Below are 23,211 nucleotides of genomic sequence, written 5' to 3' on the forward strand. Positions count from 1 at the left end.
TAGTTTCAGGAGTAGTGCTGCAAGCTGCAGTCGTCTGGCTTGTGTACTGTTGACTAGCGAGCACTGCCGTGCTGTGTCAGTACTAGGTGTGATTTCAAGTGACGTGCGCAGTTGCTGGATCTTCACAGCCACCTCTGAGGAGGCACTCACGTTGCGTTTGCAGACAAGGACAATGAGGTAGAGAGGGTCACTGTTGCCTGGAAAATAAGAGATTCAAAGTGGAGCCAGAACGCAGGTCCTAGTGCCCTGGCTTAAGATCCCTCGTGTTTAGTTAGCTATCAGACAGGGCTGCCATTCATGGGGTTCTAGAGTCCCTAAGAGCTGCCTGAATTGCCAGGCGGTGGTGGCACATGCCTTTAATCCTAGCAGCCGGGAGGTAGAGACAGGTGGATGTCTGTGAGTTCAAGAACAGCCTCGTCTATTGAGTGAGTTCCAGGACAGGCTCCAAAGTTACAGAGAAAAATTTATCTCTAATAATGGAAAAAAATGTTCTGCCTAAATCCACTCTCTGATCACTGGGGCAAACCCTGAGGACTCTCTAGATTTCTCTGAGCTTGACTAGGTAGAAAGGATTAAGCGAGGGACTCCAGCTGCCAGCTCCCCAGGCTTCCAGTGGAGTAGGGAGATTTGGGCTGCTGCACAGTCTTAAGCTGGCTCTGCAGGGTTCAGAGAACACCGCGAAAGCTGGACCCCTGGTTTATCTTAGGGATTTGTCCTCCTGCTGAAGGTGGGGTCTGGTATGTAACTGTTGTATCTGGGGTGTCAGAACTACAGAGACAGGTATAGCTGCATTGAGGATTGAGGAGAGAGGCTTCATTGTCCTTGTGTGGGCCCCAGTCAAAGGATTTGGGGTAGGCCTATCTTTGAAGAGGGAGCATGGGGGTGAATAAGAACCAGGGACCCGAGTGTACAGGTCCAGTCCCAGCTGTCCCTGTGATTAGTGGGAGGAATCTGGAGTCGTCCACTTAGCATCCCTGTGCCTTGGTTCCCGCATCACAGAAGCAGGGATATAGTAGTACCTCTGGATGGATTGCCGTAAAGAGGAGGAGAGCTAATTACATTTCTAGGACCGTGCTTGCTCAGTAGTTACTCTAATTGTTGCACTCCAGAGGAGGCCAAGGGGAATTGAGACAGCACATACCCTGGGCAGGCAGAGGTGCTAGAGCCAGGGACCCTATCCTGTAGCATCCTGCCTTCCAGTAGCACCCTGGAGAGGACTCTGACGGAGACGGTTGCACTCCCAATAACACATCATAAAACCACAGGTGCAGCAGTTCCAGGATGTGGCCACCCGACTGCAGACAGCATATGCAGGAGAGAATGCAGATGCCATCCAGAGCAAGGAGCAGGAGGTGTCCGCGGCCTGGCAGGCACTACTTGATGCATGCGCTGGGCGCCGGGCTCAGCTGGTGGACACAGCAGACAAGTTCCGCTTCTTCAGCATGGTTCGCGACCTCCTCTCCTGGATGGAGAGCATCATCCGGCAGATCGAGACCCAGGAGAGACCCAGGTGAGGGGTGTGTCCTCAGGGATGCTCAAGTACCATGGTTCTCAACCTTCCTAATGCTGCGACACCTTAATACAGTTCCTCATGTCGTGGTGACCCTGACCATAACATTATGGTCATAACACTATTTCATAACTGTAATTTCACTACTGTTATGAATCATAATGTAAGTATCTGTGTTTTCCGATGGCCTTAGTCAACCCCTGTGAAAAGGTCATTTGACCCCCAGTGGGCTGTGACCCACAGGTTGAGAACCACTGCTCTCGTACATCCTGAGAGAGTCAAGGCTCCTCCCCCGAGGGATGGTCCCAGTGAATGGAAGTTCCTGAGGGGTACCAGAGACCTGATTGGGTTTGGATGGAAACACAGTGATTTATCATCTGCTGGGAGGACTGATCTTTTCAAAGTAAAAGGTCATATAGATTCTCCAAGGGGACCATGACCACTATCAGTGAAAACAGGTGACTCATATATCCAGAGGTGGACAGGCTCCAGACCATTCTTCCTCAGCACTGGGATGTCACGGTCACGCCCCTAAAACTCAATATAAAGTTAACTGTCCATACGAGGCCAGGTCAGACTCATGGGCAATTGAAATCCAGTGGGGCTGGACCTCTGCCGCAGCCAGTATTGATGACCTCTCTCTGTCCCTTTGTCCCCCGCCACCATACACATTAACATTTTCAGAGATATGATTCACATGCCATCCTTGATAATAAGTGTATTATCCTGTGGTGTTCATGTATTCCCAATTATGCGATCATTGCCCACACTCTAAGTTAATATATTTCATCATCACCACACACACGCACTATATACACACACACACACACATACACTATCGTACTCATGCACGCGCACGCACACACGTGTATATGTGTGCGCACAAAACCACTCCCATGCATAGTCAATCATTGTGCTCCCTGACTCTGGCCCCTGGGGCAGCTGCTTTTCTACTTTCTGTCTCTCTAGGTTGACCTGTTCTCTAAGTTTTATATAAATGGTGTCACATAGTACATTATCTCCCGTGGCTGCTTTCTTTCCTTCGCCTGTTTCAAAGGTTCATCCATGTAAACATGATTCAGTACTTTATTCCTTTTTACCGTCAAATCATATTCCCCAGGCGTCACTGGGGTACCTCCTCACCTTGCTGAACCACTGACCAATGAAGACACTAAAATGCCAGTGTCACTGCTGGGACTGAGACAGAAGAGGAATTGCAGGCTAGCCAGAGAGAAGAAAGAATAGGGACCGACTCCTTGAGGCAGGTCTGAGTGGCCCAATTTGTCTCTCCAACTGCATCTCTGCCCTGGCCCTGCTGTCCCCAGGGATGTCTCTTCTGTGGAATTGCTCTTGAAGTATCACCAGGGCATCAAAGCTGAGATCAACACCAGAGCCAAGAACTTTAGCACCTGCCTAGAACTTGGGGAGTCTCTGCTTCAGCGGCAACACCAGGCGTCAGATGAGGTGAGTCCCTCATTGTTCCTGGCCCATGCTTGCTGGCCAAGCAGCTTCAGGGAGCTGAGCAGGGAGGAGGGGATGCTTCCAAGGAGCTGAGGTACCTTCAGGCCAGAAATCGGAGCCATAGGAACCTGTTCCCTGCTTTGGGGAGGTGGATACTCGCTGAAAGAGAGCAGGCCCATACCCGCCCAGTACCCACATGACATGTGCACGTACTTCCAAGTTGTTAACCCTACTTCACAGGTGAGACACCTCACAGGTGCCTCAGAAGGATGAAGTCATGACCCCAAAGCCACACACTGGCAAGTAGCAGAGCCGAGACTTGAATCTAGGACTGTGTGACCAAGCTTGCTCTTGTAAGCTGTGTGTGGCTGCCTGGGACAGTAGGGAGAATCGCTAAAGCCTGGGCTCTTCCCCTTTCTGCCCCACAGATCCGGGAGAAATTGCAGCAGGTGTTGTCCAGAAGGCAGGAGATGAATGACAAGTGGGAGGCCCGCTCTGACAGGCTCCACATGTGTGAGTATAGCTCAGGGCTGGGGAACCTGAGACCCCTACTGGAGGTAGCAGGTACCACACCTTGCCTGGAGGAAACTCCATTGCAGTACAAGGCTCTAGGCCCCGGCCTGAGTGGAGGCAGGAAGAAGGCCCGTGTAGACACATGTTCCACCCTCTTACCCCTGCCCCCCCTTCTTGTCACCCACTACCGCCCTGCCTGTGCCCAGGTTGGTTCCCCTGCTGAGCTGTGGCTTGCGAGGGGTCAGGCAGCACTAGTTTCTTCTGGGTATTTGACCTTCTTGTTCTGTGGAGGTGAGGTGCTCTGTCCTCCAGCAGCTAGAGGCTGAGGAGAGAGAGAAGAAAAATCTTACCTCCCGGGTAAGTTATGAACAAGAATAAAGCCAGGACTAGTTGATCCCAATGCAGGCTCGTCTGTGACCTTGTGAGATGGATGAGAACAAGAATTTGAGGCAGGGGATTGCTCCCTAAAGCAAGGAGATGTGAGCCACAATGGAGTTGGTCCCAATGGCTGCTTTAAAACTATGACTGTGACTGTGCGTGGTGGCACACGCAATTAATCTTAGCACTTTGGGGGGGAGGGGTTGAGGCAGGAGGATTGAGAGTCTGAGGCTAGCCTAGACTGAACACTGAGACCTGTCTCAAAAGCTAAGGGCTAGGGATGAAATTCAATGATAGAGTATTTACTTAGTATTAGTATGCACGTAGGCCTGAGTTTGACCCCCAGCACCACCATACAAAAGAAAAAATTATATATATAATAGACTATATATAAATATATATAATAAAAATTATATATATTTATATATAATATATATAGAGAGAGACAGAGAGAAATTTATGTAAATAACATTATATACATGTAAATTTTTATGTAGTCCTTGGTAGAGATGGGGTAAGAGATACATGTAAATTTTTATGTAACCATTGGTATAGATGGGGTGGGCCTCTAGTGTGGGGATGGAATGGCTGACACAGAAATTCACCACTGAGCAAAGTACCCATATAGTTGAGGGATACCTGAGTGCTAACCGACCCTGGGGCCTTGTGGGTGGGTTTGTGGCTTCTTCTCCTGGCAGTGCTGGAGGTGTGCCAGTTCTCGAGGGATGCCTCTGTGGCCGAGGCATGGCTGATCGCCCAGGAGCCCTATCTGGCCAGCCGGGACTTTGGACACACAGTGGACAGCGTGGAAAAGCTCATCAAGAGGCACGAGGCTTTTGAGAAGTCCACAGCGAGCTGGGCAGAGCGCTTTGCTGCCCTGGAGAAGCCCACCACGGTGAGCGGAGGTCGTCTGGGGGACCGGGAAAGCCACAGCTATTGGGGTGGGCTGTTACACGGTACTCCCAGCCAGCTGCCGTGTACCTGGGCTGGTGTCAGAGGGTAAACAGATACAAGAAAGTACTGGCGCATAAACACCAAAGACAAAGGCTGTGACTCGGGTGCAGACATTAGGGCATGTTGGGGTTCAGGGCCAAACTGAGATTATCTGAGAATGTAGCTCCGCTACGTGACTGCTCTGACCACTTTACCTTTTCCTCCCCCAGCTGGAGCTTAAGGAACGCCAGACTCCAGAAAGACCCGCAGAGGAACCTGGGTGAGTGTCGGCACTGTGTGCCTGTGTACAGGAAGCCAAGCATGCTGTAAAGGAGGCGGCTGGGGAGGAGGGAAAGGAAGCTACTGACCAGCAGCTGCTATGTGAACAAAGACGTTTGACCTCTTCTCCTGGGTGCCCTGTCAAGACAACGCAGAATGGATGGAGCTTAAGAGTTGGGTTGCACCGGGTCCAGTAGCCTGAAAGGAAGGGGTGTGTTGCACCGGGTCCCGGTACAGAAAGGAAGGGGTGGCTAGCAATGGCTGTTACTAAGCCAGCCTCTTCCTTAGGAACCCCTGGACACTGACCTTAAGCTGTCTCACATGGAATTCATTCATTTCTCAAGTATTTATCTTCACTTTTCCCATGAAGCCTTGGGGCGTGTCCTTGCCGAGCACCTCTGGGAAAGAGCCAAGGATAATTCACTGTACATGCTCCAGGCTCCCCAGTGGGTAGAGAGCCAGAGAAAACCAGGCACCTGTCACTAAAGAGGGTTGTGTCTTCCGTAGGCCTCAAGAGGAGGAAGGCGAGACAGCTGGCGAGGCTCCCCAGGTCCACCGTGCGGCCACTGAGCGAACATCCCCGGTCAGTTTCATGTCCCGCCTGTCTAGTTCCTGGGAGTCGCTGCTGCCAGAGCCCGGTCACCCCTTCTAGGCTCAGCCAGGGCAGAAGGAAGGCGAGGACAGGGAGGGCTGCCTAGTCCCCCACCCTCACCCTGCCCCTCTAAGGAGCCTTCTTTAGATCAGTCTACTTTTATATTAGATCTTAATTCTTAAATAAGTCCTCTCCTTCCAACCCAGAAACCAGCCCACCAACATGGTTCCACAAGTTTGGTTTTATCTAGCCTAGTAAGTTTTATGGGACGGCTACATCCCCAGCAGCACAGGGACAACACTTTATACAGAGGCAATTCCTTTCAGTACATGGTCTCCCATTTTCCTTCAAACTCCATCCTTAGCACAGTGCCCCCTTCTATACATGCTGGCACATACATGTACCGGGCACATGGACCAACAGACTGTCTCGTCCTGCCTGAGCCCCCCACAGGCATTCCATGCAGCAAGTGTGAATATCCACCCTTCTAGAAGATTTCTTCTTTCTCGGCAGAGCCCATCCCCCATGGCTATGGGTCATAGAGTTTGTCTATGGGGATGGTTCTGAGCCTGCAAGTGCAGAGGAGAACCCCAGAGATCTTAGCCCTACAGGGAAACCCCAGTTAATAGAACAGTGAGCCAGAACCTTATCTGAGCGGTTTAAAGAAAAATGGCTTCCAGAGGCCCGGGATATACAGACTTATGCTGTTATCCCAGAGCGGGTTCTTTTGGACCCTGAGAGTCTGTTCAGGAAGCCCAGGCAGCTCTGACTCGGGTTGGAAAGATGCCGTGGGGAGTAGCTAGCTGAGAAGAAAGCAAGAGTCCATAAGTGATTCACGCCAGTGCATGGATCTCTGTGGCATGTGGCTTTGGGGATTGCAGGAGCATCAGATACTTAGTTTTCCCCCTCCCGGAGCCCAGGGGAGCATGAGTGACCTGAGTAGGGAATAGAAAGATTAGCATCCTCGGTGGGAACTTCTGCTATGTGGGCTACCCCAAGAGATGCATATACCTCCCCATGCAAAATCCCTGTACACACACACACACACACGCTACCCTGAGAAAGATTTATATACCTCCCTGTGCAAAATCCCTGTACACACACGCACACACACACACACACACGCTACCCTGAGAAAGATTTATATACCTCCCTGTGCAAAATCCCTGTACACACACGCACACACACACACACACACACGCTACCCTGAGAAAGATTTATATACCTCCCTGTGCAAAATCCCTGTACACACACGCACACACACACACGCTACCCTGAGAAAGATTTATATACCTCCCTGTGCAAAATCCCTGTACACACACGCACACACACACACGCTACCCTGAGAAAGATTTATATACCTCCCTGTGCAAAATCCCTGTACACACACGCACACACACACACACACACACACGCTACCCTGAGAAAGATTTATATACCTCCCTGTGCAAAATCCCTGTACACACAACACACACACACACACACACAGACGCTACCCTGAGAAAGATTTATATACCTCCCTGTGCAAAATCCCTGTACACACACACACACACGCTACCCTGAGAAAGATTTATATACCTCCCTGTGCAAAATCCCTGTACACACACACACACACACACACACACACACACACACACACACACACCCTCGGGGCCTTTGGTCTCCTTTTCTGAGATGTAGTAGCCCATCCTGGTCAGCAGAGGGCACTGTTGGGCTCTGCTGGAAGACCTATCTCTGAAGATCCTGCTGCTGGTCCCATCACCCTATCTGTGGTAAACTGTCATCCAGCTCCCTTTTCCCAGCACCAACTCCCCTGACCCCATCCCCACCTCACCCTACTCCCACCAGAGGGAGAGAGAACTCCAGGGGCTGATATGGACTGTGGACAAGGGCTGGAGCTGTCCCTGCCTCCTGCCTCCTGCCTCCACCTTCTGCGCTTCTGCCCTGCATCCCTGTGTGTCTGCATGCCGTGGTGTCCCCGGTGTGCGGGCTTCATGACCACCTGAGCATCTCGGCACCATTGTCTGTCGTGTACGTGTACGTCTGTGCCAGTGTAACTACGTGTGCACCCGAGCCACCTCCATCCAACACCTGAATATCACTGGGTTGGGAGGAATAAAATTTGCTTAAATCTGAGTGTTTCTCTGGGGGAGGAGTGAGCCCCTTCGGGAGGCCCTTGCTGAGGAACCAGCCACTCACCAGATGGGAAAAGCAGCCAGATGGCTAATCAAATGAACACCAGACCCAGGGCCTCCTGGAGACAGACTTCCTGCTGCAGCCCTTTCCAAGCCTTTAAGATGCTTGGGGAGGACCTAACTCCAAATCATCTCTGATATGAGAAAGAGGATGGAGCCCATACTGGCGGAGAAAACCCAACCCAGTTTCACAGAGCTCCTCCCACGCCCTGTTTCGCTGCCCTTCACAGAACCTCTGGCCCATCACAGGAAGGTTCAGCTGTCTGCTGCGCCTTCTCATGCATAGGCCTGGGGTGCCATGGCTCTCCCGCTGGTCCTATCTGTACAGTCTGGTGTCGGGTCCTGTAGTATAGACACATGCCACATTGCTTCGTGTAAAAGCCCTTACTAATGCATGCCGCTTCCTGCTGGAGTGACGAACGGGAGTGGATCGAGCACCCTTGCCCTGTCTGGATAGTGCATCCCGCAGGGCAGCGCCCTGCAGGCCCCAATCCAATCTCCCCTTCCTGTGTGTGTACATGCAATGAGTGAGCTGCCAAACCATCACTGCAATGCCACTGCTGCCCCTCGCCTCTGCATGTTAGAGCACATTCTGGTAAAAAAAAAAAAAAAAAAAGCCAGGCCCTCCCCACAGGTAAGTGTGAAGGCAGGCCAAAGACAAGGTATCATGAGGAGCAGGACTTGAAGTCAGAATGGCTGGAGTCCGGTCTTTGGTTCTGTTGGAACATTGTGTGGGTTTGGAGCCCTCCCTTCCCCCTCCAAGTCCATTGCCCTATAAAGGTCCCTTTGTGGGGTCGCAGAAAGCCCGTGTGTCAGCAATGTAGCCTTTCAAGGGAGGGGTTGGAGGAGATGGCTTTCCTGTTTCCCACCATCTGCTCCTAACTCTGAGGCCCACCAGATATCGTGAGGCCAGAACAGGGAAGAAGAGGTCATGGGCTAGGACACTGGCCCTTGTCCCTATTTGGGGAGAGGGCTGGGGTGGGGGCTGGTAGCTTTTTGTGTGTCTGCCCAGAGTGTGATGCATGAGAACATTCTGGCAAGTGGCAGACACCCTCTCTGCCTTAGGTACCGTCCCTTCTCCTCGGAAAAGGACCTGGCGGAGTGTTCTTCATCTTCCAGGCCAGAGTGGTGTTTGTGGGAAGATGTCTTCTCCGGGAGGGAGGAAAGTGGGTTCTCGTGGTGTTAACGCGGGTGTGAGTTTCCCCAGCCTCAAGACCTCTTCCTACACGCTGCTCTTGCACTGCCCCTGCGGGGCTACTGCGATGACATGAGAGACACTCTAAAGACACGGATGTCCTCAGGGGCTGTAAGAAGAAGCAGTCTCCTGCTTGGAACCAGCATACCCTCCCTGCCTCCAGGTCCCCAGGCTAGACTTCAGTGTGCAGTGCAGGAGGACCCTGGAAATGAAGGCCACTCCAGAGAGTGGCATTGTGGGTACCACTTATGGTGAAGCTTCCGCAGGCTGTCAGGGAGGAATCTTTTTTCCCAGGGCAGCTCACGAACATCGCGTTTAAGTGTGACCTCCTAAGACTGGCAACACAGACCAAATTCCCTGGGGAGTGGGGCCGAGCATCACAGCAGAGCTGATGGACTGAGCTGGATCTCTCTGATCCTTGTCTCTTCCTTCCGTTGTCTCAGAGGCTTTGAGAAATAGCCAGCACTGGCAATTGAGGGGGCAGTACCCCAGGGACTATGGGGGCACTAGGATCGGGGTCCGTGGCCACGTTTGTGCAAAGGCTGCTAGCCCCAGCCACTGTTGCCCCCAGCAGCAACCTCCCCATCAGCTCGGAACTTTAATCAGTAGCCGGCAGTGAGGCTCTGACGTTGGTGGGCGCTGTGGGTGTGGAATAGCAGCTGTGTTTCTTCTTGCCTGAACAGCTTTCCCAGTCCTTACCCCTCCCCACCCCCGAACAGCGGCTTTTTCAGACATTTTGCAGCGAATGCAAATCCTGTTTGTTCCAAATGGGCAGTCTCGGCCTGGAACGAACGTCAGCTCTGCCCCAAACTTGGGCGTGTTTCTGTCTCCCCAGGATGCCTGAGTCAGCGTGGCAAGGGCGTGTCTGCCTGCAGCCTGGCACTGAGCCCTGGCTCCCTGGAGAAACCTGCTCTCCTTCTGGACACTTACCCACAGCTGGGTGTGCCAGCTTTCTCTTTGCGATGCCAGATGCCAACGCCTGGCCGCTCTGCTGCAAAGTCTTCTGAAATTCCTTGTTTCAAGCTATGTCTCCCAGTGTCCCAGATACTGGTGGGCTCAGGATGAGACCCTGTTAACATTTGGAAGTGCCTCAGAGTGGGTGGGAAACTGGTTATCTGGACACCAGTTTAGTGATTTAGTGCTGAGGACCAGGTCACTGAGAAACTCAGCAGCTATCAGCCCCTCTAATGTCAACACAGGTGACAGGCTTGGTAAAGACGGTCCCTGAAGAAGCCTTGCTCTCCTCTGGTGGCAGGGGACCAGGTCTCCTCTTCCTGTGTCCACAAGGAGCCGGCAATCTTCCCACTTAATTTTTCTTTGTCCGGTGGCCTGTACCATATTCTCGCCATCTTGCCTGAGCTCCACAGTAGCTAGCTCAGAGCGCTGAGTCCTGGGGTATAGCATTGAGGTACTCTGCTCCATAAACCCCACTTCTCCTGAGAGCCCCTCACCATCTCCTGGCCTGCCATCCATGGGGCTGCTGGCTAACTGCCCCAGCTTGCCTTTTCTTCCCCACCCCTACACTTCCTGTCCAACACAGCCTCTCTTTTCTCCTCTGGGGTAGCCGTTCCTACCCAGCCCAAGTTTCCATTTCTTTGGCTACTTTCAACTCAGCAAGCTGACTCTTTTTCTTCTCTTGCAAACAGCTGCCTTCACACAGCCCTTACAAACTGTCTAGACAACCCTTCTTCCCCGGAGCCTGGGAGCCAAGACATCAGACACTGGAGAGAGCAAATGTCATCAACAGGTGGCTCCGTTTGCCCTGCCATCACCTGGTGCCATTTGGTTGCCTAAGGCACCTGGCAGTGAAGCTTACGTGACACAAACCCTGTTTCCAGCCCCTTCCAGTGTAGCCTGGATGTGGTCAGACCACCTTAACAGATCGGCCACATGTAAGCTGGGCACGTCTCACTTAGACTGGAAACCCCACCAGGTGATACTTTCTTCAGGAGTCATGGTATTGCACACACGTGAACACACCTGGACTGAGTGGAGAGAGCCTCGTCTTCGGAGCCAGGCGGTCCTGTGCCTTCCACCTTCCATTGTTAGATCTGACTCTCCTGGTCAGTAAAACGAGAAAGCTGTGAGGAATCTGGCACGTAGCCTATGGTCATCTAAGTCCCGGCATCCTCACCCCAGCCCTGCATCTTTTCGAAGAACTGTCCCTCGTATGGACTGTGACATTGCCGAGGCCTTAGACACCAACCAGCCTGCTCCATCCCTGAGACTCCATCTCCATTTGTCCCAGGCTCCTGTCGCAGAACTTGTTACTGCTGATGTCCAGCTGTCTGCTCTGAGGTCCATCCCTGCACCCTGGTTCTCACCAACATTAACTGTAGGGAGGAAACTGTCAGCAGAGGTGTCTTTGCTTACGGGGTACATCTTAGTTCACTGAGCATCTTCAGAACTTTGGGAAGACCCTGTGGTCCTGAAGCAGGCTACTTTGGCCTGTGGAATTAACGGTCTGTGTGCAGCCCCCACACCACCTACTGGCGGATCCTGGAAATGCATCTTCAAGTCAGTTCCCCCAGAAGAAATTTAACCCTTTCTGTCCACTTTCAAACTTCTCAACATCGGTGAGGCGGTGAGGAAGCTCCTCACTCCCTCATTTACTTCCCCCACCAGTACCAAGCTGCCCGGCGGGGCAGTGTGCTTAAAAGCCAAGCTTATGTGACAAGGCTCTGTCAAGATTCCAAGACTCAGGTGGCTGTCCCCCTCGCATCAGGAACCTGGGGCCTCTCCTTGGTTTGGCTTCAATCCCACATCTTACCAGGTCCCACAAGGCTCTTCTGAGTACCTTTTCTTCCCATAATGCCCCTTGATCAGCAGGCAAAGCCTTTCTTTCTCTGATATCCCAGCAGATGATTCGCTGATCAGCGAACTGAACCAGCCTCCATTGCAGGTGGTGCCTCCTTATATGGCAGGGCCACCATGCCCACTTGTCCTCACTCAGCGACTAGACACTTTCATCACCTCCCAGCCCGTTACCCAGAATTCCCTCCAGGTAGCTAGGGCATTCTCCTTCAGGCTGTCTCCAGCTCCTCTGCTGTGCTGTCCTAAGATGGACACCCCTCAGTGATGCGGAACTGAGTTTTCCTGATAACCAAGGCCGGCTGTGCTGGCTGAATGCAGAGAGGGTGCTGGGGGGGGGGCTCTGCTCACCTCCTCCATCCAGTGCCTATGCAGAACCTGCCTGTCCTTAGTACGTGCACTTGTGCTGGATGCAGAGCAACCCTGAGCCTCTAGACACTTCCTGCCAGACAGGTACAGAGGCTCTCCCCCAGTCCATACACATCCAGGGAGAACAGAGAATGGCCACCTCTGCCTGTCTCTTTCCTAGTTTATTTACTCTCAGAACCTGGGCAAGATTGGTCCTTCTGCCCCAGCCATCCGCCAACCTGACCTCTGGTCCCACTGATGGATGGGGTCATGGTCCAGCTGTTTGCTGGGAAATCCTTGATGCATCACCCATCCTAGAAAGGGGCAGTAACTCATTTAGCAACACTGCTGGCTTCAAACTCATTCATGGCAGGTTTGGAGCTAGGCCCAGGCAGTTCAGGCAGTGGGTGGGTCTCTGGCCAGAGACTCGGCTCCTTTGGTTCCCTGACCACCTGCCTGCCTAGGCCTATCCCAGGGTCCTGTGCTGCCTACCTTTCAAATCTGCAAGGCCTTTTTTCGGGGAGAGAAGCAATGCCCTGGACCCTTGCCCTGACTCCACTAGCATGCTAGGTGACCCCAGATCCTCCCTGGACTTTATGGGATCCAGTTTTCCAATCTCTGATAGGATGAGTTGATTCAGTTATTCCCCAAGACCCCTTCTCAGCCTCAAAAAGCCTTACGAATGTCTTCTCACCTCCCATGGGGGCTCCATCTGTCCCTGGCACCCCCAGCTTTCTCCAGTGGGACTTGCCTTCCTAATAAGGCCTTCATTGCTGACTCAACCTACATGCCCCTCCTCCCTGAGGCACAGCTGCAAGTCAAAAGCCCCAGGGGAAATTCCTAATCTCTTATGAATTCCAAAGGAAAGACTTCTACAACCGTGCTCATGGTTTAGGCACACTATGAGCAGGGCTGACCTTAAGCTGGGAGGCAGCCCTTCTAAGCACTGCCTTTATATATCCTGACCACGGATATATAAGGCTAAGTAGAGTGTCCCTCGTAGACTTCGCCAAGTCGTGAGATCTTTGGAAAACTCCGAAGGTGATTTATCAGGCCCTTCCACTCCCTGTTGACCTCAGCCCTGTCTACTGCCTTCTTCTGCCTTTGCCTTCGAAGGAGGCACCTTCTCCTCACCCACATCTCTAAGCTCTGTGAGCTTCAGGACAAATCGGAGCTGCCCTGAAGGGCTTTACTACTTCACCGTAGTGTCCCTGTTTCTGTCTGGAGCCTTGGAATAGTCCAGCTGAAAACAGTGGAGGAGTAACGGGTAACCAGCATGCCCTCAGGATTCCCCATGGAGGAGTCTTTAAGGCATCCTGAGAATCCCATACTTGAGACAAAAGAGTATTTGAGGCAGTCTCTCACTGACCATGCAGGCACTGGCCACAACAGTTCAGCGGAGCCAGGAGATGGGTCTGGAGGACTTGGGATCATAACAGCCAACATTTGCAGATATTGTCTTACTCTGCGGGGCTTCAGATCACCCATAAAGTGGACGCGGGTGCTGCCCTACAAGCAGACAGTATCAGGAAGGCTTGGTGACTTGCTGAGTCTTCTCCTGTTCCTTATGAATGCCTTGGGACTTAGCCCCAGGTCTCTCTGACCCAGCATGTGGGCCTTGGGCACTAGAAAAAGTGCGGGTATACCGTGGGGCATGGTTTGATGGAGAAAAGGTGGGCTACTATAGAAGGGGTGTTCTTTTCTTTTTCCTCATCCTCCCCTACTCCTCCAGAAGTTGGCCAGACTTCCTTGGGAGCTGAAGAGATGGAAAGTCCCTGGGGCCTATCCATCCTCTCTGCCCTCCCCTGCATCCACCTTCCTTCCAGCCAATCTTCCTCAGTGTATCTCCCGGATCCAGGAGGGAACTGAGGACTCCCAAATCAAACCCTCCACTCCTCTGTCATTTTTGGTTCCTCCCTCTCAGGTCTTGACCTTTGTGTGGGGTTGGAGGCAGGATGTGCTGAAATCCACTCCAAAAGCAAGACCAGAGAAGAAACCTTTGCATACACTGGAAACTCCCAGGTTTCCAAGCTAACTTGTAACCCAGCCAAGTATGTTCAAAAATGCCCCAGCTCCAGCCTTGGCTAGTCCCTGCCTGGGATGCAACAGGAAGGAGTCAGCCCTAGCTGAATCTACCTTGATTTTCAAAGGCCAGTTGCTCAAAGGCTGGGAAAGAGGTGGGATTTAAAGCATAAGGAAGCAACTGCAATAGGGCAGAGGCTGGGAGAGGGGTAGGGAGACAGGCAGCTGAATGCAGCCCTCTAACAGACAGGTGGCCTTCCTCCTTGCACTGGGGTGGCATCTTCTCCCAGACTTCAGCTTCCTCCTGGCCTATCTCTAGGAGAGACGGAGATAAGAAAGTGGGAGGTATTGGGCTCACACATCTATCCTCTGGACAGAGTCCCTTTTGGGGACAAGAAAGCCCCATTAGACTTGAGTCTGGGGCTGAGAGGCAGGAGATTGCCTCCAGAACTTTCTATCCAAGGAAGGAGGTAGGCTGCATTGGGGCCACAGGACTCCAAACTGAGGTTTCAGGTCCCATCCCTGCCATTCCTCACTAGAAGATAACAACGCAGGCATTTCAGGGCCTCAGAGCTTTGGGGCCGATGCATGGCACACACTCTGAGATAGAAACTCTTCAGCATACACAGAGAATAGTGGCCTCGCCGCAACTCTCATGGGATCCTAACAAAGGAAAGGAAATGGAATAAAATGCAGGCTTGCTCGATCCTGGAGTAGAGTTTCCTAATTACTTTGTATACCTATTAGCTATATGACATCCCAAATGTCATTACCCTCTGAGCATTGCTTTTCTCATTATCTATAAAAGTGTTTGGTCAGTGGTTTCCCTTCCTTTGAATGAAATGTTACCGGACCCCTGCTTAAGCGCTTGTTTAAAGTGATGGGTACACACACAGCTTCTCCAGTCTTCTCCCACTTGGCATTCCACAGCGCCACCTCAGGCAAAGCCCCGTCATGGCAGTTGTTAAAAGTACCCACTTTCAGTGTGTGGTACCCACACCCTCGACCTTCTGCTTCAGGACAGGGAAACGCTAAGCTCCCAATGAAAGGAACATGACCTGCTCTTTCCTGGCTCCTCCCTGCTCCTCCCCAACGTTCTTCTGAGCCTCCAGTCAGTTCCTGGTGCAGGTCAGACAGAGCCAACTCCAGAGCGGTCCCTTTACTGTTTGAGTAACTCTGGTCCTCCAGGGCTCCTCAGGCTTCCACACATGCCTTCTAGGGACACCTTCCCACCTTCTCCTGAGGTGAGCAGCAGTCAGCCACAGGGATGATGCGCTAGCCCCACGGCCCAAGTAAAGCTACCTTGTTTGGTACCCAGTCAGACGACCCTCCTATTGGTCTTGCCTCACTTGGCAAAGGAAGGGTAGCTGTCCCCACATTCTGCTGCCTTTAGTACAAGGGCAGGTCAAAGAGGCCCTGTAGGAGATGTCCAGCTAGGAAACGGGATGCCCTCCTCTCTTCACCGGCACCCGATACCTCCAGCAAGGAGCTGCTTCCCTCACCCGACTTGGTCTGCAGGGACCCCACACAGAGATAAACACCACAGCCCTTCCACAAGACAAGCGGCCAGTGATGGTTAGGAACCCCACCCTATCTGACAAGTTCTCACCCGATGACAGGAGAGGACTTGCCAGAGCCAGAAGAGACCCCATTTGTTTTATAATAAGGTGAGGGGATCACGCCTCAACTTTTGGGCTAAGATCCAGCATAGTGTAAGGTGAGGGAGACTTGGGGCTTTGGTTACAATGTGAAGGTTACGGAAGAGTACCCAGTCAACACTCTTGTCCAGGTGGCTTGTAATGTGTCCACACGGCAGGCCCTTTCTGCAGAGAAAGTCTTTCTAGAGTCCCGTGGTGTCCTGAAGTTGGAAATATCTGGAGAAAGCCGGGTTGGAGCCTGGACCAGGCCTTAGAGAGCTTGGCCACAGCCCTGAAACCCACTCATGACGCGTTAATCACCAGACCCTTCCATCTCTTCTAACAACCTTCCTTTGCCAGTTAAGATGGAGATGGGTTTGTGCTACTGTGAAGTCAGGGAAACGGAGCCAGAGTCCAGTGAAATGAGTAGGCAGCCATCACAAGCATTATAGGAGAGCTGGGGTAGGTCCCGCAGTTTGCGGTAGAAGTAGGTTCAGGAGGAAAACACCAAAGAGAAGCTACCCCTGGCCTGAACCCTCATGAAGGCATGCTCCTCTCTTGTGCCCCTGAGCAGGGGGAAGAAAGAGGAACATGGCCTCAGGACCTGCAGCCACCACCCCTGCCAGGACACCACAAGGATGAACAGGAGAGATCCGTTGGGGAGGAGAGGCCTGCCACAGAGCCCCTCTTTAAGGTCCTGGACACGCCCCTGAGTGAGGGTGACGAGCCCACGACGCTGCCAGCCCAGCGGGACCTCGGGCACACTGTGCAGATGGAGGGCTACCTGGGCAGAAAGCACGACCTAGAGGGGCCCAACAAGAAGGCCTCGAACAGGTGTGTCGGGGAAGGCCACTGGGGAGGCTGAGCAGCTCCAGGGGTCAAGCCACCAGCAGAGCTATGGGGACACAGGTGTATGCTGGGGAGAGCGGCCATGATGTGTATTATCGGGCAGGACAGGAAACAGCTACCTTGACTTTGGTTCTGACTTCAAGCACTTTGACTTCATCAAAGATTACCCAGCTCCCCTATTTTAGGTTCCCCGTTTTTAAACGGGATGAGGATGGGTGATGTCCACAGCTGGCCTTTCAGAATGGGTGCTGGGCCTGGCACACGGCCGGCTCACAGTGAGCACTGACCAGTTATCACAGGAAGCTTTGGTGTTGACAACATGGTCGTGACCAAGCCTCACTTTCACCCATCTGGATTTCCCTTTCCTTGCTGTGATCTGGGAGATGATCAGGACACGTGAATGCCATAGATGCTTGTCAAAGGACCCTTCCGGGGCCGGTGCACACCGCAGAGCCCGTCAGGTTCTGCCCCTGCCTGGGTTCCCAGGGTCTTTTCCTCTTTAGCAGCATTACAGGGTCTGAGCCAGCAGCCTGTGGCAGAAGAGAACTGGCCTCAGGTGGAGAGTCCAAAGACAAGGAAATGGGGCAGCATTGGGAGATAGAAGCCAGTGTTTGCCGTAGGGCACTCAACAAAAAAAAAAGATCAGCCACGTGGGGGACTAGACTGCCCTGAAGAGATTCACTGTTTAAGCGCAGAGTCCAGGGGAAAGGGGAAACTACCATTTCCTGTGTGCTTGGCATTCTAACAGGGCTGGTCAGAGCTTTACATCTGTAATGGAACACTGCAGTTCCCATTTTCCAGATGGGAAAACAGTACCTCAGAGAAGTTAAGTCATTTGCTCGAGGCAGGACTGTCACTTCTTAGCCACTGCCTTTCTGCAGGCAGAAGGACCCTGAGCTCCACCAGGGACCAGGGCTTTGGGAAAAGCTCTCTGCAGCCAATCTGCCTGAATCAAGCTCTCTCTTTGGCCAGATGGTACTTCTTCCCTCTGTGCCCTCCCAGCTCCCCACCTGCCTTCAAAAGACAGACGGAGGGAGGAGGACCAGAGGCAGGAAAGCTGAGTGCTTCTCAGTGCTCCTTACGATAAAAACTCAGCAACACGCCTCCCGTTGTCTGTGCAAGAGCTCAGGACCTTCGTGTTCTCCAAACACAAGCATGGAGACGAGCCTAGACTTGCACAAATCTGGTGTTTGAGGATTTTTTGTTTCTTTTTTTCTTAAATGATCGACAGAATCAGACATGCCTCTACTATCAACCTCAAGACAAGTCTACGCTACAGACTTGAGATCCTGGCTCAAAAAAACAAACACAAACAAAAAAAAGGGGGGGGGGCTAGATCGGTATACTGAGTACAATATATATGCACACACACATATATTAATCAAAAGTCTAATTCTCCACACCGATGTATAAATATGCAAAGAAGCTTCAAGAAACGATCAGAATCATAGCTTTTGTCTAGCATGGGTTTAGTCCTGAGAACTGTAAAATTTAAATCATGAAATAAACAGTGGCTTAGGGATGTGACTCTCAAGAAGAGCACTTGTCTAGCATGTGCAAGGCCCTGAGCTCTAACTCAAGGGACCTTGGAGAGACGGCTTGCAGTTAAGAACTCAAGATTAGTTCCTAGCACCTGCACTCCCGGGGATCTGATGCCCTCTTCTGGCCTCCAAGGGCACCTGCAGTTGTGAACACAAACCATGTAGACATGTAGACACACTCACAAAGAGGTACTCGCCTTTAAGGCAAAAGTGGTGTTATTTTTGTGAGTTTGAAGCATGCTTGGAGTGGTGTTATTTTTGTGAGTTTGAAGCATGCTTGTTCTACTCGGTCTACATAGCGAGTTCCAGGCCAGCCGAGATGACAGAATAAGATCCTGTCTCAAAATTAATTAATTAATTAATTAAATTTTACACCTTAAAAAAAAAACACTAGAATTATTGACAACAAACTGTGCACTGGAATGTTTGGAGCTGAGGGTGGGGATATAGCGCAATACTTGTCTTGCGCTTGCCTGTGGCCCTGGGTTCAACCCCCAGTATCACCAAAAAGAAACACAATCTCCCACTGTGTTACAGAAACATTCTCAGTAAATGTAGTTTCTTAAGCCTAAAAAAAAAGGAAAAAGGAATATTCAACACATTACTATTACATAAGTTTTCCACTATTATAAGATCTACCAATAATAGGTTACCATACAGCTACGCAAAAATTATTTTTAAATAGTATTGAGATTATGAAGAAATATCCGTTATGCCTAAAAGCCTGATATAAAATTGAATATGGAAGACGGGGCATGTAGCTCAGTGATAGATGTTCAGGACCTGGGCTCAATTCCCAGGGGAGAGAGAGAGAGAGAGAGAGAGAGAGAGAGAGAGAGAGAGAGAGGGAGGGAACAATATACACTATAATCTAACTTTAGTTATCTCTGTGAGTAGAAAAATGTGAACAGAACAGAGACCAGGAGGACGCAGTATGGGAACAATAGTTACCTTCTGGTGGTGAAATTACGTGCAGATGGTTTTTAACCCCCCCCCCTTCTTTAAACAACAGAATCTGGTACTATTTATCCATGAAAAAAAAAAGGTGCACCACAAACAAGCTGCAAGGCTATAGGATCTGTGAGCTGCTATACCAGGACCACAGGTGACCTGCCTGTCCACATTGTTGCAGGTCCTGGAACAACCTGTACTGTGTGCTCAGGAACAGCCAACTGACCTTCTACAAGGATGCTAAAAACCTGGCCCTCGGGGTGCCCTACCACGGCGAGGAGCCCCTGGCCCTGAGGCATGCCATCTGTGAGATTGCTGCCAACTATAAGAAGAAGAAACATGTATTTAAGCTGAGGTGAGCCTTGCGGCCATCACCTTGGCCTAACCCCTATGCCTTTTGAACCTTTATGCTGAAGGAATAATGGCCCAGCAGAGACCCACTGTAGCCCAGCTCCAAGCTGGTGTTGTTCCTTGGGTTTTTTTTTTTAACAGTCTCATAGACTTTTAGCTTTCTGGGATGGCCTGCTACCCTAGAGGGGCAAGGAAATCCTACTTAGAGGCTGTAGGATAGTGGCTAGCTCTGCCCAGGCAAAGACTTTCAGAGATAGTACCACAACCCCAAACCCTTTGTCTTCCTAGGTTAAGCAACGGCAGTGAGTGGCTCTTCCATGGCAAGGATGAGGTAAGTATGGGTGACCTAACTCAGAGGAGGCTAACAATGCAGTGGGTGGAAACCCGACACTCATCCCAGCACTCCCTAGGAAGGGAGCGGTCAGAAGCGCAGGCCTCCCTTCATGGCCCCAGGAAGGCTGTGCACCTCTAGACTCTCTGACATGTCCACGCCCACAGGAGGAGATGCTGCTGTGGCTACAGAGCATGAGCACTGCCATCAACGAGTCCCAAAGCATCCGTGTCAAGGCACAGAGCCTGCCTCTGCCTTCCCTTGCGGGTCCTGATGCCAACCTCGGCAAGAAGGAGAAGGAGAAGAGGTTTAGCTTCTTCCCCAAGAAGAAGTAGCAGCTGGAGGCCCCCGTGGGCGGGGCCAGCCAGGCAGCACTGCGGCGTGGGCGTGGGTGCATCGGGACGTGTAAGGACCAGGAGCCCACGGCCTTGATCTCCACAGCGGCCAGTCCTCCTCCTGCCTGCAACCCCACTGCCTGCAGCCTGCCTGTTCAAGTTGCTGGGCCGCAGGGCCCACACTGCGCCGCGATAGCTGCCTTGCCTGCCTGGCCTCCCCGGCCTTCCCAATGCCTGCCAATAGCCCTCCACCTCCCCCATGCCATGCAGCTGGCTGGGCTCCAGGGCAAGAGGCCCAGTCCCTTTGGGGCTAGAGACCGTTCTGGGTTCTGTAAGGCATATACTCTCCTCTTCCTGCCCCCAACAAGCTGGGAAGCCTGATGGGGTTCCTCCAGCACTGCCCACAACCACAGCAACTGCCCCTAGGGGGTCACTGACCACAATCAGCCAGGAAAAGGGATATTGGCAATGGCTGCCCTGCTTCTCAGGGGCAGGGGAAAGGGCCTTCAGAGCCCCAGCTCTGGGCTTGGTATACCAGCTGATGAGGTAGCAAGGGGACAATAAGGGGTGTCAAGCTTTGAGTACTGCCAGCCTCCTCGCCGCTGGGCTCCCTCAGAAATGGGACTCTCTCCTCAGGGCTAGCATGTCCCTTTTTTTTTTCCTGAGTCCTGAGTAAATGAGCCTCCTGCTCTTCCTCTTACGGCACCCTTTGCTCCTCCTAGCATTGGGGAGTGTTAGGACCAGAAGCCCTCATACCACTCCTTTGGAAACTCTGGCTAGAGCCTATTAGGGCTCAGGCCTCTGCTGCAGGAGGGACAGAAAGGTCCCAACGCTGCTTAAGGTTCTGCCCCTATACTGCGGCTCTTTTCCCCAGTTGCAACCAAACCAGCAATATGTGGCCAGGGCTGGTGTCAGATACAAGCTGAATATCCAGGCCCTGCAGTAAAGTATCACAAAGCTAAATGCCCACTGTGTCCTCCCATCCTACCCCATACAGTTGGTACTCGGTCAGTGGCTGGACACAGAGCTCTGTTTATTACCCCTGACAAATGCAGGCACGTGACACAATTACCCCTGGAACAGAGGGATGGATGTTGGGAACATAGTCGTAAAGGTATGACCCCTGCTGATAGGCTTCTGCAGGCCTAGTCTTAAATTCTGGGGGCTCACATGGTATAAAGGTCTCCAAACACCTACCATTGTTCTCCAAGCATCAAAGGGGGCTCTGCCGCCCATTGCTAGGGAGCGTTCCCCATGCCTGTGGAAGAACAGGACCGCTGGTCCTGAAGACATTCTCTGCCACACAACTGGAAGCAACACAGCTCCAGCCCAGCCTGGCAGCTGGAGTTAGGTGGAGTCGAGGCAACAGGCCTTTTCACCTAGACCATCCGTGTCCCCAGGCATCACAGCCAGTTTCTACTGCCTTCCCCATGGGTAAGGCTCAATGGGAAGCACCCAGTTCCTAGGCCTCCCCAGAACCCCTTGTCGACCAGGCAGGTATAACTCAGAGATCAGGTGCACCTTGTGACCCCCCCAACACATGAGTATGAATGCAACCCCAGTAGATAACAGCCACTGAGGCTACCGTGGCCATCGGGCCCTGATTTTCTCATCTCCGCAGCGTCTTTATTTGGCCTTGGTGAATAGGACCCTATAGCCCTCCCCTTCTATGGGGAACACAGTGGGCACCATTCGCCAGCCTCTTTTTACAGCTGGAGAAACCAAAGCAGCAGACAGGGAGGCACGTGCACCCTGACAATAAAAAATGCCACGGCTCCGTGCTGAAGCTTTGGGTGGCAAGCAGCTCCCGCAGGCACTTTCCTTGGTCTAGTCTTTGGGGGCAGGGGGCATCAAGGGACGGGGGGTCTACATTTCCCCTCAACACGTACCCATGTAGCACCTGAAGTGAGAAACTCCGCAAAGCCAAAAAAGGGAAGGCTCCAATGGAAGAGCTAGGATCTCATCTCAAAGGATCACACAGGTTAGTCACTGCACCGCGACCTACCATCACAAACAGCCCCCCCCCCACTTCTCACCCACACCATCCAGGCCCCTAGGCACGGAGCTGACTCTGCAGGTGGCCAACTTTGGGGGAACTCTGCATTCCAGGGCTAGGCTCTCCCGGTGCCCTGGCAGGCTGGTTTTTCTCCTGGTATTTTCTACTTTGCGGTCTTCCTTGACAGTACTCCCAAACTGGGTTAACACAGCTACCGTCCACACCAGCATAACAGGCTTCCTCCCCAGGGTAGTTGGAGGAAGTTCTCTGGGCTCGGTCAGACAAGTTCCCTTTCCCTGTCCCTTTGTCCTGGGCCATGGCAGACAGGCTGAGGAGGAACAGAGAGGGTCCTGGGACCCTCCCACCCCACCTCCAGTGGTACTAACAAAAGTCTGTGTAGGCACTCCCCCTGACCCCCACCTCTCCTTTCTGCCTATTGGAGGGCAATAGGCCCCCTAGGCTGGCCCTGGATCTCCCTCCTCTCAGCAAGAGGAAGCAGATTCAGAGGAGGCGGCCAGCAGGCCACATGGCTTGGTCCCTTGGACAAGCAAGCTCAGGGAGGGCATAAGACGAGGTGACTGTAGAGGAAGGTGACCCTGTTGGGCACACAGATCATGCCATCTGGGGCTGGTCCTGGGGCTGGCTGGGCCTTGTCCTCCACCTGCTCAAATGTGCTTCCACAACCAGAGGAATCCCATTTACTAGTTTTTCTAATAAATCAATAATACTCCGTGTTTGTTTCTGTTTATTTGACTAATCTCGTCTTCCTTTGAACTGAACTTCAGAGGACAGGTACCATGGAAACAGAGGGACCGCTAGACTTTGGTTTGTTCCTGAGAGGATTACGGGCTGACTCTGTTGGCATCCAGGCCCTAAACCCATTCTGAGGCCCCGAGGAAGCTTGCTCACCCATGAATTCAATCAACTCTGGATCAAAGTCATTCCTCAGCACTCAAGGTGCATGCTGCTCACTACAGGGTGCA

The 23,211-nt window shown here is 52.3% G+C and overlaps 1 protein-coding gene across 3 annotated transcripts in view; it reads left to right on the plus strand.

Moving 5' to 3' along the window:
• Positions 1–22,958, plus strand: part of Sptb (spectrin beta, erythrocytic) — a 133,513-nt gene extending 110,555 nt beyond the window's left edge. For 2 of the 3 annotated variants that reach the window (XM_075948841.1, XM_075948843.1), the window contains exons 27-36: positions 1,266–1,510; positions 2,836–2,974; positions 3,400–3,484; positions 4,561–4,757; positions 5,026–5,075; positions 5,582–5,657; positions 16,449–16,708; positions 19,397–19,570; positions 19,855–19,897; positions 20,065–22,958. In XM_075948841.1, coding sequence (XP_075804956.1) covers positions 1,266–1,510; positions 2,836–2,974; positions 3,400–3,484; positions 4,561–4,757; positions 5,026–5,075; positions 5,582–5,657; positions 16,449–16,708; positions 19,397–19,570; positions 19,855–19,897; positions 20,065–20,232 — 1,437 coding nt within the window. In that variant the 3' untranslated portion in view covers positions 20,233–22,958. Of the gene's footprint in view, positions 1–1,265; positions 1,511–2,835; positions 2,975–3,399; positions 3,485–4,560; positions 4,758–5,025; positions 5,076–5,581; positions 5,658–10,702; positions 10,968–16,448; positions 16,709–19,396; positions 19,571–19,854; positions 19,898–20,064 lie in introns of those variants that run through there. The other variant, XM_075948844.1, reaches the window with a different exon arrangement.
• Positions 22,959–23,211: the final 253 nt, after the last annotated feature.

This window comes from Microtus pennsylvanicus, chromosome 14 (genome assembly GCF_037038515.1).
Source record: "Microtus pennsylvanicus isolate mMicPen1 chromosome 14, mMicPen1.hap1, whole genome shotgun sequence".
NCBI lineage: Eukaryota > Metazoa > Chordata > Mammalia > Rodentia > Cricetidae > Microtus > Microtus pennsylvanicus.